This window comes from Spea bombifrons, chromosome 5, assembly GCF_027358695.1.
Source record: "Spea bombifrons isolate aSpeBom1 chromosome 5, aSpeBom1.2.pri, whole genome shotgun sequence".
In the NCBI taxonomy this organism is placed as follows: Eukaryota; Metazoa; Chordata; class Amphibia; order Anura; family Pelobatidae; genus Spea; species Spea bombifrons.
The window spans coordinates 47,734,368-47,749,758 of record NC_071091.1 but is presented as its reverse complement, the minus strand read 5'-3'; the positions used below and the strand labels follow the sequence as shown (position 1 = coordinate 47,749,758).

The window sequence follows — 15,391 nt, the reverse complement described above, 5'->3', positions numbered from 1 at the left end:
CATAATGGTGTTAAACTTTTCCGATGTTGATTTCTTTTCTAATAGTATTCCTAATTTAGATATCAATTTTTTTTTAAAGTGACCTTCGATAAATACATCTAAAGTAGTAACTGGGTTTAAAGCCTTAGAATTAATAAAACTTGTGAGTCTTAGAAAGGAAAATTGTTCTCTATTCGAGAGAGAGAACTTAATTTGTATTTCAGAAAAGGATTTGGTTACCACTGGTGAGTAGATATCTTCTATTTTTATTATCCCATGAGCCTGCCAGGTTTTAAAGTCTATATCCTTAATAAATAATTGGGCGTGCCAAGTGACCATGAATCTGTAAGACCAATTTTTTTTTTTAAACAAAACATATTTTTTAAAATATTCAGTATTAAAGGATTAGATATAGTTAATTTCTTTATAGCTTCTGGGTTAAGCCAAAAGAAGTGGAATGGGTCGAATTTTTTACATTTCCATCTTTCATATTTATACCAGGGTAAATCTTGGTCTCGTTTGATATCCCAGGCTATAAAGTGACTGATCATACAAATTTTATGTAAATTTTGGATATTGGGAAAATTTAGTCCAGCCTGAGCCTGGCTTTTACTTATAGACTTATAGACCTCGAAACTCTTGACTTCTTATTTAACCATACAAATGTTGAAAATATATTGTCAAATTGATTTAGAATCTTAGGAGGCACTAATAATGGAATGGTTCTGAATAGATAAATTAGCTTGGGCATTATATAAATTTTAAGTGTATTCAACCTACCCAACCAAGAAATCTCTAAACGTTGCCACTCACCCAGTTGGGTTTTCAAACAATCTAGAAGAGTCATATAATTATAAGTTATTATGTCATTAAGACTGTTATAGATTTTAATACCTAGGTAATTAATAAAATTTCCTCTCCCAAAAAAGGGAAACTTGTCCTTAAGACTCATTAGTTGGAGGGTGTCCATATTAAGGTCAATAGTTTGTGTTTTGTCTATATTTAGTTTGTAGTTAGAGTATGAACCGTATTCTTTTATAAGTTCTATAGTTTCTGGAATCGAAATCTCTGGCTCAGTTAAGGTGAGCAGGATATCATCCGCGTAAAGTGCAATTTTATGTTCAATTGGACCAGTTGTTACCCCTTTAATTTTAGCCAATTGACGAATTGTAGCCGCAAGAGGTTCTATTGAAAGAATATACAGCAAGGGAGCTAATGGGCAGCCTTGCTTTGCCCCATTGTTGATGTTAAAAATTTCAGAGTCTAAATTCATACCTGAAATTTTAGCCTGAGGATTTTGGTATAGGGCTAGTATATTATGTAAAAAATCGCCGTTCATGCCGAAGATCTGAAGAGTTTCTTCTAAAAATGACCAGTTAACCCGGTCAAAAGCCTTTTCGGCATCTAAGGCAATAAAAACCGCCTGGGATCTAGACTCATTTAATTCATATATGAGATTTAAAATTCTACGAGTATTATCCTGGCCATTCCTTTCTGTAAGATAACCAGTTTAATCTGGATGAATAAGATCCCGCATGACCTTTTTTAATCTTTCGGCTAAAATTTTTGAAAAAATTTTAATATCTAAATTTATCAAAGAAATGGGGCGATAATTTGTCACCTTACTTGGATCCTTCCAGTTTGATCTGGATGAATAAGATCCCGCATGACCTTTTTTAATCTTTCGGCTAAAATTTTTGAAAAAATTTTAATATCTAAATTTATCAAAGAAATGGGGCGATAATTTGTCACCTTACTTGGATCCTTCCCTGACTTAGGGATAGGAGATATCGAGGCCTGAAGCATTTCTGGTGGAAAACATTTTTTGGATGGAATCTCTTTGAACATTTTCAACATTAAAGGAGAAATAATTGGATTTAACAATTGGTAGAAGGGGGCCGAGAAACCATCTGGGCCAGGAGCTTTAGATTTTTTTAGGTTACGAATAATATTGTTTATTTCACAAAGCTGAATTGGGGTACTTAAAATGTCCAGCTGTGTAGTAGACAATTTAGGAAGATTCAGTCTACTAAGAAAGGATCTGATCTCTGATTTATCTTTAATTAAGTCTTGTAGATTATATAAAGAATTATAGTACAACCTAAAAGCCTCTCCTATTTGTTTTGGAGATAAATAAAGTTTCTCATTGAAAATTATTTTATTACCGAATTGGCTCGAATATAGGCCGCACTTTTTCCCCCCACTTTAAGTCTTTAAAGTGGGGGTGCGGCCTATATTCGGGGTCTAGCGCCCGACGCCCGGGACATGCAGTCCCGGGCACCGGGCAGGCAGCGGGGTTAGGATACAGATCCCCCGCAGCGGTGCAGGGGACCTGCATCCTACTCCCCGATACGCTCAGACAGCCTCCCCTGCCAGCACTTCCCACGGGGGGGGTGCCGGCACGGGAGGTTGTCTAAGCGCATCGTGCGTTTTACCTCTGCCCACCCCCGACTTACCGGAGCAGAATCCCGGGTGTCTTGCGGGGCCGCCGGGGGACATCTACGCAATACGCGTACACAACTTCCGGTGAGTTGTATACGTGTATTGCGTAGATGTCCCCCGCCGGCCCCGCAAGACACCCGGGAGTCTGCTCCGGTAAGTCGGGGGGGCAGAGGAGGACAGTGGCAGCATATCTCGGGGGGGGGAGAGGAGGACAGTGGCAGCATATCTCGGGGGGGGAGGAGGAGGACAGTGGCAGCATATCACGGGGGGGGAGGAGGACAGTGGCAGCATATCTCGGGATGGGGGGGTAGGACAGTGGCAGCATATCTCGGGGGGGGAGGAGGACAGTGGTAGCATATCTCGGGGAGGGAGGACAGTGGCAGCATATCTCGGGGGGGGGGACAGAGTGGCAGCATGTTTTTTTTTGGTGCTTTTTTAAAGCACCAAATTCGAGTTGAATTGCATTTATCTCTCTATTTATCAGTATAGATGGATTTAATTTATTAATCGATTCAAGTTGTGCTAATTTAATATAGAGATCTGAAAGAATCGGATGCAGTTCATATCACCCTCTATCACCAAAAACCCTTTTGCTATTTCATAAGTTCTATCGAATATTTTTTCTATGTATTTCACCATCGATGTGTTTGGGGCATATATATTAACAAAGGTATAAGTGACATCATTCACTTTGCATAAAAGGATCCCGTATCTACCTTCTAAGTCGCTCTCATAATGAATTTTTTAAAATTTAATTTTTTCACTTATAATAATTGCAACTCCTCTTGTCCTCTTATAGTCCAAACTGGATACAAAATTAATTGGATATCTTTTATATTTCTTTTATCCAATGAGTTTCTTGTGCAAAACAAATATCAATATTTTCTCGAATCAACGAATCATACAAAAAAACTTCTTTTATGTGGAGAATTTAAACCTTGGCAATTAATAGACATCAATCTAAGTGTCATTTAGATTGCTTGTCTTTCTCTCCCTCAGCCTCTTATGCCGTCTGATCTTGCATACACATTCAAAAAAACATCCATTCATACAGTTAATACATGTAAAGAATTCATGTATTTTTTTGCCCCGTCATTATAAAGGGCTAATTCGTGCGTAGGTGCCGACCTGGATCTTAATTTACATTAAAAAAAAAAACAGATAGAGAGAAGAGAAGAAGGAGGGAGGAAGGGGAAAGAAGGAGGAAAGGAAAAAGATAAATAAAGGGTTCCTGTTTAAAAGAAAAACAACATGGAGGTGGAGAGTGGTTAAAGCAAGAAAAGAAAGGGGAACGAGGATAAAGAAAAAGAAAAAGCAAAGGAAAAAAAAATAAGGATAAGAAGATAAAAAGGAAGAAAGGAAAGAGAAAAGAGAGAGAGAAAATGAGCAAAGAGAAAAAAAAGGGGAAAGGAAGAAAAAGGAAGGGAGAAAAAAAAGAAAGAAAAAAAAAAAACTAAAAAAACTGCACGCTTGCATTGCCTGATCTTGTTTGATCTTGGAAGTGGATAAGGGGCAAAATAAGAGGAAAGTCAAAATGTCTCCCAAACCCCCTCCTTCTAATCGACCAAAAGATAAAAATAAAGAAAAGAAGGAGCCTAAAAAGGATAAAGGATCTACAAGCGTGCATTTTTTTTTTTCCCTATGTTGAGATAGATATAGACATAAGTTATCACAATATGCACTTTAATATTCTTTAGATAAATTTTAGATATACTGCACAATTAAATTCATCTTAAAATAATTAATAGGATGTAGATATAAATTGGATGGTTTATAATTAATTATATGCACTTTAATCATGCTCAGATGGGTTTATAGACCACTATAAAAAAAAAAAAAAAAAAAAAAGTTTATTATGGGCAGAAGTGATAGTGTACTGCCTCAAGTTAAATCTATGTGTAGGGTAATTATGTAGTGTGTAATTAAACATTCTACTTAAAAAGATGTGTTCTAAAATATTGATTTTTGGACAAATGTGAACGGAGACCTCCTCGGTTCAACACTATAAATGTACGATAATAGTGTACTAATTATATATGTGAGAAAAAAAACCAAAAAAAAAACAGATTCTATTACGTTCATTATACATAAAAATACTAACTCAAATTAACTCATTGTGTAAAGTGATTGTGTAATGTGTAATGTGTATGATCAATCTTCTACTTAAAAGAATAAATTCGATTCCAATTCAGCTTTATATGTGAATAATAATGATAGTGAAAGTGAAAAAAAAAATTATATAGTTATTAATAGCATGTATGCGGGCTATTTTACAAATATAGACTAATGCCTTCATGAGTCCATAATAAGGCTGATGTCCAAATATCAATAATGTACGATTCTCTTCATCCAGCGTTCCGTAATACTGAAGAAGATATAAATTTCCTTGCTTCTACTGGGTCAGAGAATGATACAGTCATTAAATTGCCTTCTAAAAGATCTTGATGTAAATGAAATATCCGAAAGAAGGATTATGTCCTTATATTTTTCTTGTCGTGGATTTTTCATAAATTCCATTACAAAAAGGGTTTTTTATATAAAAATTGTGAAAGCGGACAATGACATCTCTTGGATCTTCTGAATTCTTTACATCTTTAGGTTTATTCATCCTGTAAAATTTTTCAAATGGGACGTTCCCTACTTTGTCCTCTTTAATATAAATCAATAAGAATTCCACTAAATAAGATGCTAAGTGTGAATTTTTAACTTCTTCAGGGATCCCCCTTATTCTCAAATTTTTGCTCCTAGATAGATCTTCAAGATGAGTTAATTTCAGTTCCATTGCTTGAATATTTAATCTATGGTCTTTGTTTTCTTGTTTAAGGGACTCTATTTCTGATTGTAGCCCCTGCATTATCATAGATTGAGCTGTAAGTTTATTTGAGATATCATCCATTCCTTGTTTCAAGGCGTCTGTATTAGATTTCATCTCTGCACTGAGTTTGGAGTATAACTCATTTATATTTGAGATTCTGGTATGTTGAGATGACTCCGGTTGTAGAAATTCCAATTGAGGTTCCAAAGAGGTGTTATTTTGTAGATCTAACGAAGATTCTTGCAACAGTTTAGAAGAATTATTCACAGATTTTGGGGAATAATAGTTAGTTAGGGTTTTGGGCTTATCAACGCTTAACCGTTTTTCTTTATCTCTCTCTTTTTCCCTCTCCCTATCTTTCTTGGGCGCCATCTTTTTAGTTGATAGAGTTCCAATTAAACTGTTGATCCTTCTTTCATAACTCTTATGTTAAATTATGTATAGTTAAGTATTAATTCTCCTCTGAAGTACTTTCTGTAGTAAAAAGTGAGTCGATTCCAGACCAATAAACGTGTGGGAGACAGCAATAAATCCATACTAGTCAATATGAAATTCTACAGAAACAATTGTCTCTTCACATGGTATCATAAAGTCATCTCAGCAATGCAGCAATGTAGACAGAAAGTTTACAATTCGCTGGCAGCTCACAGTGAAATCAAAATGGAGAGTGTTGAGCAAAGACCATACTTTCACTTCAATTCACCAAGCTAGTTAATATATTTATAAAGTTGCTGCTTATCTTTAAGAAAAAGTTGAAAATATATTGGTAACAATATCGTGTGGTCGCCATAAATTATAATCAGCAAAGTTGTATGTTGTATATGTGTTTAGTAGGTTCAATGAAATATCTCTTCAGTTCTCCATGCTTAACAGTATAAATAAGATTGTTACTTATCTTTAGAAAAGATTTGGAATCCTGTGTTAACTGTAGACCTTAATGAGTCTCGGCGTCCTTTTTTCCCCCCCTTTTTTCTTATAGTTCATGCAAGCAGGAGATCAACTTTGACAAATAATTCAAGTTAGAAAAAGAGGGAAAATATTCTGATAACGCATTCACAGGTTTAGTATCATAATAGACATCAAGTCACGCCGCTCGTTGTAACGGGGCACAGTCGGTCTTCAGGTGCCTTTGCCGCCGCTCGTACTTACGACCACTCTTGCCGCCACTTCTGCAGCCTGCCTCTACTCCTGCAGGGGCTCACGCAGGTTCACACGGACTCAGCGCTAGTTCGCCGCATCCCTCACCTCGAGGTCCAGGTCGGCACCAGCCGCCGGCGTATTACGCAGCTCGTGAAACGTGCAGCGTGCTACGTCACGTCATCCATCCTCCTTTCAGCAATCATGAAAAGGTCCCAGGGCTGCTTTTCATTCCCAGTCTGGCCCTTATGTGTTAGTCTTGGGGTGAGGGGGTCTATGTGGGGAAATGGGGACTAACACTTCTAAGGTTCCTAGCCTGGCAACCTATATCCAGTGCCGGGTTCATGGACACATGGAAGAAATATATCTATGTATGAAAATGTTTTGGGGTATGTGGTTAGAATGGGACACCAACAAGCCAGTGTTTGGCGCGCAATCTAATAGACAGATGTATAGCCTTTTCTGGTAGCCTTCATTGCAGGTGTACTGGAGAGGCCTAAGGACTTTAAGAGGAATGGGGTAGAGCAAAATATGTGTAAGTGTGTTGGCATAGGGTAACACAGTTACAAGATTGCATTTTTTTCTGGTTTCATTCTCTTTATTTTTTATTTGGTTTTTATTGTTCTTGTAACTTTTTTTAAACAAAAGCTTTAATGTGAGTTTTTTTCTATTGTTTTTATTACTGTAAATTTAAATAATTATCCACAGCGAGAAGGTATACAGATTGGAAGAACATAAAGTTTGCAACAAATATATAAACATAATCTAAACGAGAGGTTTTGGTGATATGAATTGGCCAAAGCATAATTAAGCTCACCCACCACATGCTTGAGAGTAGGTTCTCACCCTATTAAGAGTGTGCCTTGACGTGGCGGGTGAGCTTAATTATGCATTGGCCAATTCGTAAAACCAAAACCTCTCATTTATATTAAGTTTATATATTTGTTGTCAACTTTATTAGGGTGAGAAGCGCAGACAGTTTTTGTGTTTTGTAGACCTTAAGGTAACCCTTCAGAAATGTTTCAATTAGATTTTGGGGAGCTACCTGGAGAAACCAATTTTTATCGTTCAAGCCCAGAGAGGCCTCCATCCCAGAGACTCCATTGATAGCCCTCCACATGACCTTATATGCTAGAAAAATAGATATGATGTTAAGGCATTTACAATGACCTCAATAGCAAGCAATTTCAGAGAGTATTATAGCTCTCTTTACAATTTGGGAGAACCAGGTACTAGATAAATCGACATGTTTCTGGAGAAATTTGACAACAATAAGTTTGTGAGCAATGTGGTTATAATTGGAGGAGCCAATTACTTTTCACAAATTGAGAGTCATTCTACTACCCAAAGTGACCAATAAATTTAACTCTTTACTAGGCGATAATAGGTTAGATAGCCATAGCCTTTCTCCGCATGTTGCTCTCATACCAATGGAAAATATATAATTCTCCCCATATCTGATTGGATGGAGCTCAATCAAGCAACTTGGTTCCTTTGGTTGGACTTTATGGGATGGGCAGAGTTTACTAGGCTTGTGGGCTAGACCGCGAGGAAGCCTCCCCCTGGGACACTGCTCACAGAGAGGCGACGTGAACACCTTAGACCTAATTTTAGATTTTGGATTGAATACTGTAATCTACTGGATTATTGTTCTGTTATTTGATTGTAAACTATGCTTTGTCACAATGCAATAAACAGAGACTTGAAGAAAACTATAAAAGATGATGAAGCCCAGTATTGTGGAGTGAAAGGAACCAGGCACACGTGTGAGGACTTTTACTTGGAGCATCATTGTGACCTTGAATATAAAGGTGCCATCTATTTACTATATGCACTTTAGGTTGATGATGAATACCTTCGACCCCTTGTTCCTGTCTTCTCATACTGGTTCAAAATAGTTTTGAAAGGGCCCTTCTGACCTGGACCCCTTTTTAAACTATAACTGGCACGGGGAGACAGGAACGTATCAGGGTCACCACATGACCCCACGATGAAACCGAGGCTGCCCGCACACTGGGGCATATGTATATGTTTGTACATATGTGAGCATGAGTGTGTGAGCATGGATGTATAATTGTGCGTGTGTGAGCATTGATGTGTAATTGTGTGTGTAAGCACAGATCTCTAATTGTATGTGTGTGTGTGAGCATGGATGTGTAATTGTGTGTGTGTGAGCATGGATGTGTTATTGTGTGTGTGAGCATGGATGGTGTGTGTAATTTGTGTGTGTTTACATATGTGTGCCATGAGTGTATGTTGGGGGAGTCATAAGGCAAAGAAGGCACAGACAAGTAGCTTGGGGGCAATGATGGAACAGACCTGTTGAAGTTACTGGGGGGTCAGGGCAATTTCCGCTCCAGGGCCCTGTGGTTTCTAGTTACACCCCTGAATTTAGACTTTGGATGACATGTGTCTTACATATTGTTCTCTGCTGGATTATTGTGCTGCTATTTGATTATAACCTACAATACTGTTTTGTCACAATACAATAAAGAATGACTTAAAAGAAAAATATAAAAGGACAGCTTTTTTCGGAAATCTGAGCAGTTTTGAACATTCATTGCGAAATGGAGTTTATTCTGTGGTTTTAAACTACCTCATTCAACAGCCAGATGTTGATTTGAAATTACTTTTTGTTACATATCTGTTGACAGAACATATTTCTTTTTGCACAAGTGGAAAAGAGATGACTCACACTTCCAATTAACATAGTAGTCTATAACATTTGTGCAGAAGTTGATTTCAGAGATGTCGCCATCATCAGGAAAATTAAATATGAAGCAACATTTTGTTAATGCTGGCACATTGCCTTGCTTTTTAAATTGATATAGGGACGCAGTTGAACATTTTTAAACTTGTAAATGATAAAACATTTGAAGACATAAAAGTTTATATTTCAGTTTAAATAGTTGATTAGATGGTTTTATTTCTGTTTTTTTCTGTATGCAAAAAAAGGGAAGATATGGTTGAAACTGTCGCACAAAGCAGATTACTCATTTCTTTAACACTACTGTGAGTGATTTATTTAACAAATCTAAACAAGGGTAGAAAAGTTAGTTTAGCAATAGTAAGGGTGCTATTTTTAAAATATTAGTCCATTTCCTAAAACCTTTTGAAGGGAAGCAGATGTTCTGAAAAGCAGCTTTTCTGGTTTTAAGAATATAGCATTATCATTACAATTCCAAAATAATGCCCCAGCGGGGACAAGGGTAAGTTACAACTACAAATAAACCAATCCCGTTCCCAGGATCAAAAAATACCCTTATTATAACCCCACCCTAAAACATGACTTTTATTAATATGTTTATTAAAAGGTATAACCAAAAAAAGATTTTTAAAAACACCAGTGTCACCAGTCCTACCATAAAAGGTAATTAAAAACTCAGACAAGTTGAGACATTAGCCCAGACCTCTGATGAAGCTCTGAGGAGCGAAACATGTCAGGGGGGCTACTTGTCTGAGTTTTTAATTAGCCTCTGTCACTGGTCATAATTGAATTATTTCTGTTGTTAGGACTGCAGCCATCAACAGTATGTACGACCTAATATTAGTGTTACACAGCTTATGTTACTGTGACGTATACCTTTTAGGGTAGGACTGGTGACACTGGTGTTTTTAAAAATCTTTTTTTTGGTTATACCTTTTAATAAACATATTAATAAAAGTCATGTTTTAGGGTGGGGTTATAATAAGGGTATTTTTTGATCCCGGGAACGGGATTGGTTTATTTGTAGCATTATCATTAGTCTCAAACATATCAAATAATGCGTGCTTTAAATTAGAAATTTAGCTTAAAATGTAGTTTAGTTAATGTTTGGGTTTGGTTCCAGTATTCCTTTGATCATCAGGCAATATCAAAAACCGTGGAGAGCATTAACTTACTGGGCTTGAGTGTATTAATTAAACCAACACTGTTTTGAAATTGGTTTCTAACTTTATTGATAACTTCTCTAATTTTGTGTCTAAGAGAGAGGACATTATCATTATTATTAATTTGTGCAACCTTGAAGCAGTGTTGTCATTTCAATAAGAATTATGAAGTTAAGAAACTGAATGCCATACTCTTAACACATAAAAAAAGCAGGTCTCCCAAAATCAGAAGATACAAAATCAGAAGATACTACATGACTAAAAAATAAATAGAAGGGGGAATGGAATAAGTGCTTAGAAAAAAAATAAAAAAAGATCATAGATAAGTGAAGTAATGTTGCTTTTACTTAAAAAAAAATCTTGCTTTTTCCTTGTTCAAACCGAATACCAAATAAACAAATATGGGGGCGGGTAAACGTACATGAAGACAACGAAGCACAACACGAAGAATCTTTGTTTATTCGTGTTCATCTTCGTAAATATATTCTAGCTAATCTCCCTGGCCCCTTCCCCCCATGCAAGTCATTTCCATGCACTAACTTTACCACAAGCCTTTGTCAAAATTTGTGGTAGTCATTTTTTTTTAAAATGTTATCATGCAAATTGTACTTCAGGCGTGAATTTACAGTTCCTGGTATATGTCACTGTCAGCAACATCTCCTAAGTACAGTGATACCAAACATGCATGGGTTTGTCGGGTTGTTGGGGGCTAAAAAGTCACATTTGGGCAGAGAGCATTTTTTCAAATTTGACATGTGGTCATCATTCCCCATGTTAATTGGGACATTGTTGAACCCGGCCAATTCTATTTACCCCATCACATCATACATTTTTAAAAGTAGACACCCCATGGGCATTTAACATGCCAGTATTTTAACTCTTTCCATGCGAGAATTGTTTGAAGATAAAGCACTAATTTTAGGGCTTTTTAGGGCTTTTAATGGATGCGCCGCCATCTTGTGAGTGCCAAAATCTCACAGTGGTGGTTCTGACTGCTCTCTGGAGTCCTGGGGTGGGTGTTCAGTGTCGCTGAATGCCTCGCTATCGAGGCATTTCAGTAACACCGTTGACGTTTAGGAGGCGAGCGATAACGTGCCCGGACCGTCAATTGTTGTCAAAGGGTTAAACGTTCTTATAGCTTCCTCGAATCATATGTCCTCGGGAAAGCTGAAACCTCAAATGCGCATGCATGCGCACTCTTACCTAGCATAAGCCCAGGATAAGCGGAGCAGCTGTACTTTCACTGCACAAGCAATGCAGGCTGCACAAGTACACTAGGTATAATGCATAATGCCTTGGGCCGGCCCTGTGTGCTGCATAGGTGGGCAGCAGTCACTAGGCAGTTTGCTCCCACAGTCTTCTCCTGCCTATGCTGGGCTACCTGGAACAAGAAACACATTTTTGTTCTCTCTACCATTTGGCATGTCAGGCACGTTGGTAAATTTGCAAAGAGTACTAAGTAAGAAATAAAAAATGGTATTCAGCAAAGAATAGCTGGTTCAGCACAGTGAATTAGCCTTATGTCTAATACAAAGTTTATATTTATAACGCCACAGCAAACAGATAAATTAACTGTACATAGACAAATCTCAGGTGAAATTTATCGATTATCGGTAGGTATCTTAAAAATGGCATAATTCCCTTCAAAATCATTCTCTTTTATTTGGGTATTATAGTTGAACAAAGTGATTATCTGTTTTGTGTTCTATTACCCACACCAATTCAAGGGTAAGTAGTAGTTGTGTAAATGAGATGCCTATATTGGACTTCTTGTCAAACTTTTAAAAGTTTGCTGCTGCAAAGGCACATTTTTGCCAACCTAATGTAGATCCTCACTTAGCTACCTCTCTTGCTCCAAAAAGTAGCTGTTGTCTATTTTCAACCTTTTTGTGGTATTTATTTTGCTTCATATCCTAGCAGGAAAAGATGTTTCCTGTTGTTAGAGCCATCATCTAGGCAAAAACTGATGTTGCAAAATCAAATTCACCCATTAAGATTGTGTCAAACGAGTTTTGGAATCACAAAGGCTTCACATATTCTTCAAAATAGTTGTTTTCCGAGTCATCAAGCTATGCTAGAGTGAATCTACAAACAAGAACCTAAAGCTGTGGTTTTCGTTTTTACAAATTAACCATGCCAGATTTTGACAGTGATCTTCTTACAAACTTTACAACTGTGAAGGAAGATTTTACAACAGCAAGCTATGATGAAGAAGAGGTTGTTCTTTGCCAAAACACCAATATCATGAGGTTTGGTGCTGTCACTGTTCCCTTCTTTTACTATTCTGTATTTATACTGAGTTTAGTGGGTAACAGCCTGATCTTGTTCCTTCTGCTTAAGTATGAGAAGATAAAGACTGTTACAAATCTTTTCATCTTCAATCTGGTAATATCTGACCTGATGTTTACAATTTCGCTACCATTCTGGGCTTTCTATCACAAATATGAATGGATCTTTGGAGATGGTCTGTGCAAAATATTATCATCAGTGTTTCATACTGGCTTTTTCAGCCGTATATTATTCTTGACCATGATATCAGTGGACAGATATTTGGCAGTGGTTCATGCTGTCTCTGCTGCAAGGACAAGAAGACTCCTGTATGCTTATGTGGCCAGTATAGTGATTTGGGCTATAAGCCTCCTATCTACAGTTCCTAAATTTGTCCTGTATGGAACAAGAAACCATTATGATGCTGGAATTGTGTGTGAAGAAACTGGATACACGGCAGAGAAAATGGACAAATGGAAGCTATTTGGTTATTACCAACAGATAATTATGTTTTTTATTATCCCACTGATTGTGATACTGTACTGCTACTCTTTAATTGTGATCAAGCTGGTTCATACCAAGATGTACAACAAGGACAAAGCTATGAAATTAATACTTGTAATTGTACTTGCATTTTTTATTTGCTGGACTCCATATAATGTAGTAATTTGTGTCAAGACAATACACATGTCTAAGAAATCCCCAAACGTAGACTGCGATAATAACACTGATTATGCATTCTACATTTGTCGCAACATTGCTTATTTTCATTGCTGCATTAATCCATTTCTTTATACTTTTGTTGGAACAAAATTTCGCAGACATTTATCAACAATGCTTCGAAAACAATGTACTTTTCGGTCCAAATATAGAAACTCAAGTTTAAGCAGTAAAGCTAGTGAATATTCTCCTCAGACAATTTATGAGTAAATGTAAATTCTGTTTAACATGCTATTCCTGGATTACAATTTCAAAGAAGCCAGGGTCCTCACAATAAATTTACTATATGAAACTCGCCACACCAGCCTTTTAGATAAAGTAATTTTGTCTGTTGTATGTTACATTTTAAAGAAATATAAAGCTATTTGTTGCTTGCTATTTGTTTAATTACATATACATCTGAGGAAGCTGTACACTGTGCAATGTGGAGGATTGTTTTTAAATGCCAGTAATGATGTACTGCTTTACTTTACTCAGCATTTTTGTAGCAATAATTTTGCTTATTCTTGAATATGTTTTTCTATTAAACACATGCAGTAATTTCTGTTTATGTAATAATTAGAATTTCACTGAATAATTGTAGTGCTTTGATTTTATAATTGATGTTTAATTGAATGTGATGTATTTTACTAACCCCTTCAGTCCCATGGGTTTTTGATAACTGAAGTCACGGAGCAATTTTGCCATTTTTCCTATTTCCTGCGAATAGTGTACCCATGTAAACTATATATTGTTTTTTCAAGGACAGAGAGGTCTTTCTTTTGATAACATAGATCATTCGCTGAAAATGTAGGATGAGAAATTTAGTAAAAACTAGCGCAAATTAAAAAAAAACAACTTTTTTATACATATTTTCCCCTCTGAAGCCTCACAAAATTAGGTAAAGTGATGGAAAATCCACTCCAAGTTTATCAGTTCAGGTGTCCTGATTTCAGACATACATTTATATAGAATTTCCAGCACTTATAGGGAACATAATATAACGTGTACATTATTTGTAGAATTTTTACATTAGGATTTTAAACAAATAAAAACATGGTTTCTCACTTTCCTCCCTGCACCGATCACTCTGATCTCTATGCAAGTCCCCACAGACTTGCATAGAGATCACAGTGTCTGTGATCGGTACGTCATCAGAGCGATCGGATAACCCAGCAAAGTCTAGACAGACCCTGCAGGGGATATCCTGTCCTCTGATGACCTTCTGGGTGATGTCAGCAGTGATGTGACCCGGAAGGAATTTAAAACAATTTTCAGGTGTTCGTGCCGGCAGCTGTTACAGGAGATCAGGCAGCAGAAAGCCAGCAATGCTGGCTTCTGCTGACAGGAAGAAGTCCAGGCTGTCAAACTGCAAGAATCTCAGGGCATAGGCGCCGGTATGATTATAGAGGACTGAAGGGGTTACATTTATTATTTGAATGCAATGTGTTTTATAGAACAGACATTTTAAAAGGTATATACATACACCAATCACCCATAACATTATGTCCACTGACAGGTGAAGTGAATAACACTGATAATCTTGTTATCATGGCACCTGTTAGTGGGTGGTATATATTAGGCAGCAAGTAAAAATTTTTCCTCAAAGTTGATGTGTTAGGAGCAGGAATAATGGACAAGCATAAGGATCTGAGTGACTTTGAGAAGAGCCAAATTGTGATGGCTAGAAAACTGGATCAGATCATCTCCAAAACTGAAGCTCTTGTGGGGTGTTCCCAGTCTGCAGTGCTCAGTAGTTATCAAAAGTGGCCCAAAGAAGGAAAAGCAGTGACCAAGGCTCACTGATGCAGGTGGAGGGGGGGAGGTGAAGGCTGGCCTGTGTGGTCAAATCCAATCGACAAGCTACTGTAGCTCAAATTGTTGAAAAAGTTAATGACGGGTCTGATAGAAAGGTGTCAGAACACACAGTGCATCATAGTTTGTTGGGCATGGGGCTGCGTAGCCACAGACCAGTCAGAGTGCCCATGCTGACCTATGTCCACTGCCAAAAGTGCCTACAATGGGTACGGAAGCATTAGAACTGTACCACAGAGCAATGGACAAAGGTGGCCTAGTCTGATGATCACGTTTTCTTTTAGACCACGTGGAAGGCTGGGAGTGTGCAACCTGTGCCTGGCACTAGGATTCAGCCATGAAGGCCCCACCTTGCAATTTACACTT

At 37.3% G+C, this 15,391-nt stretch overlaps 1 protein-coding gene across 1 annotated transcript; it reads left to right on the top strand.

The window, feature by feature from the left end:
* Nucleotides 1-12,376: 12,376 nt before the first annotated feature.
* On the top strand, nucleotides 12,377-13,736 carry LOC128497654 (C-C chemokine receptor type 3-like). Its single transcript, XM_053467818.1, has one exon. The coding sequence runs from the start codon at nucleotides 12,377-12,379 to the stop codon at nucleotides 13,439-13,441; it is 1,065 nt and encodes a 354-aa protein (XP_053323793.1). The 3' UTR covers nucleotides 13,442-13,736.
* The last annotated feature ends 1,655 nt before the right edge of the window (nucleotides 13,737-15,391 follow it).

Coding starts and splice junctions, on each gene's coding strand:
- LOC128497654 (XM_053467818.1), top strand. CDS start 12,377: ATGCCAGATTTTGACAGTGATCTTCTTACAAACTTTACAACTGTGAAG.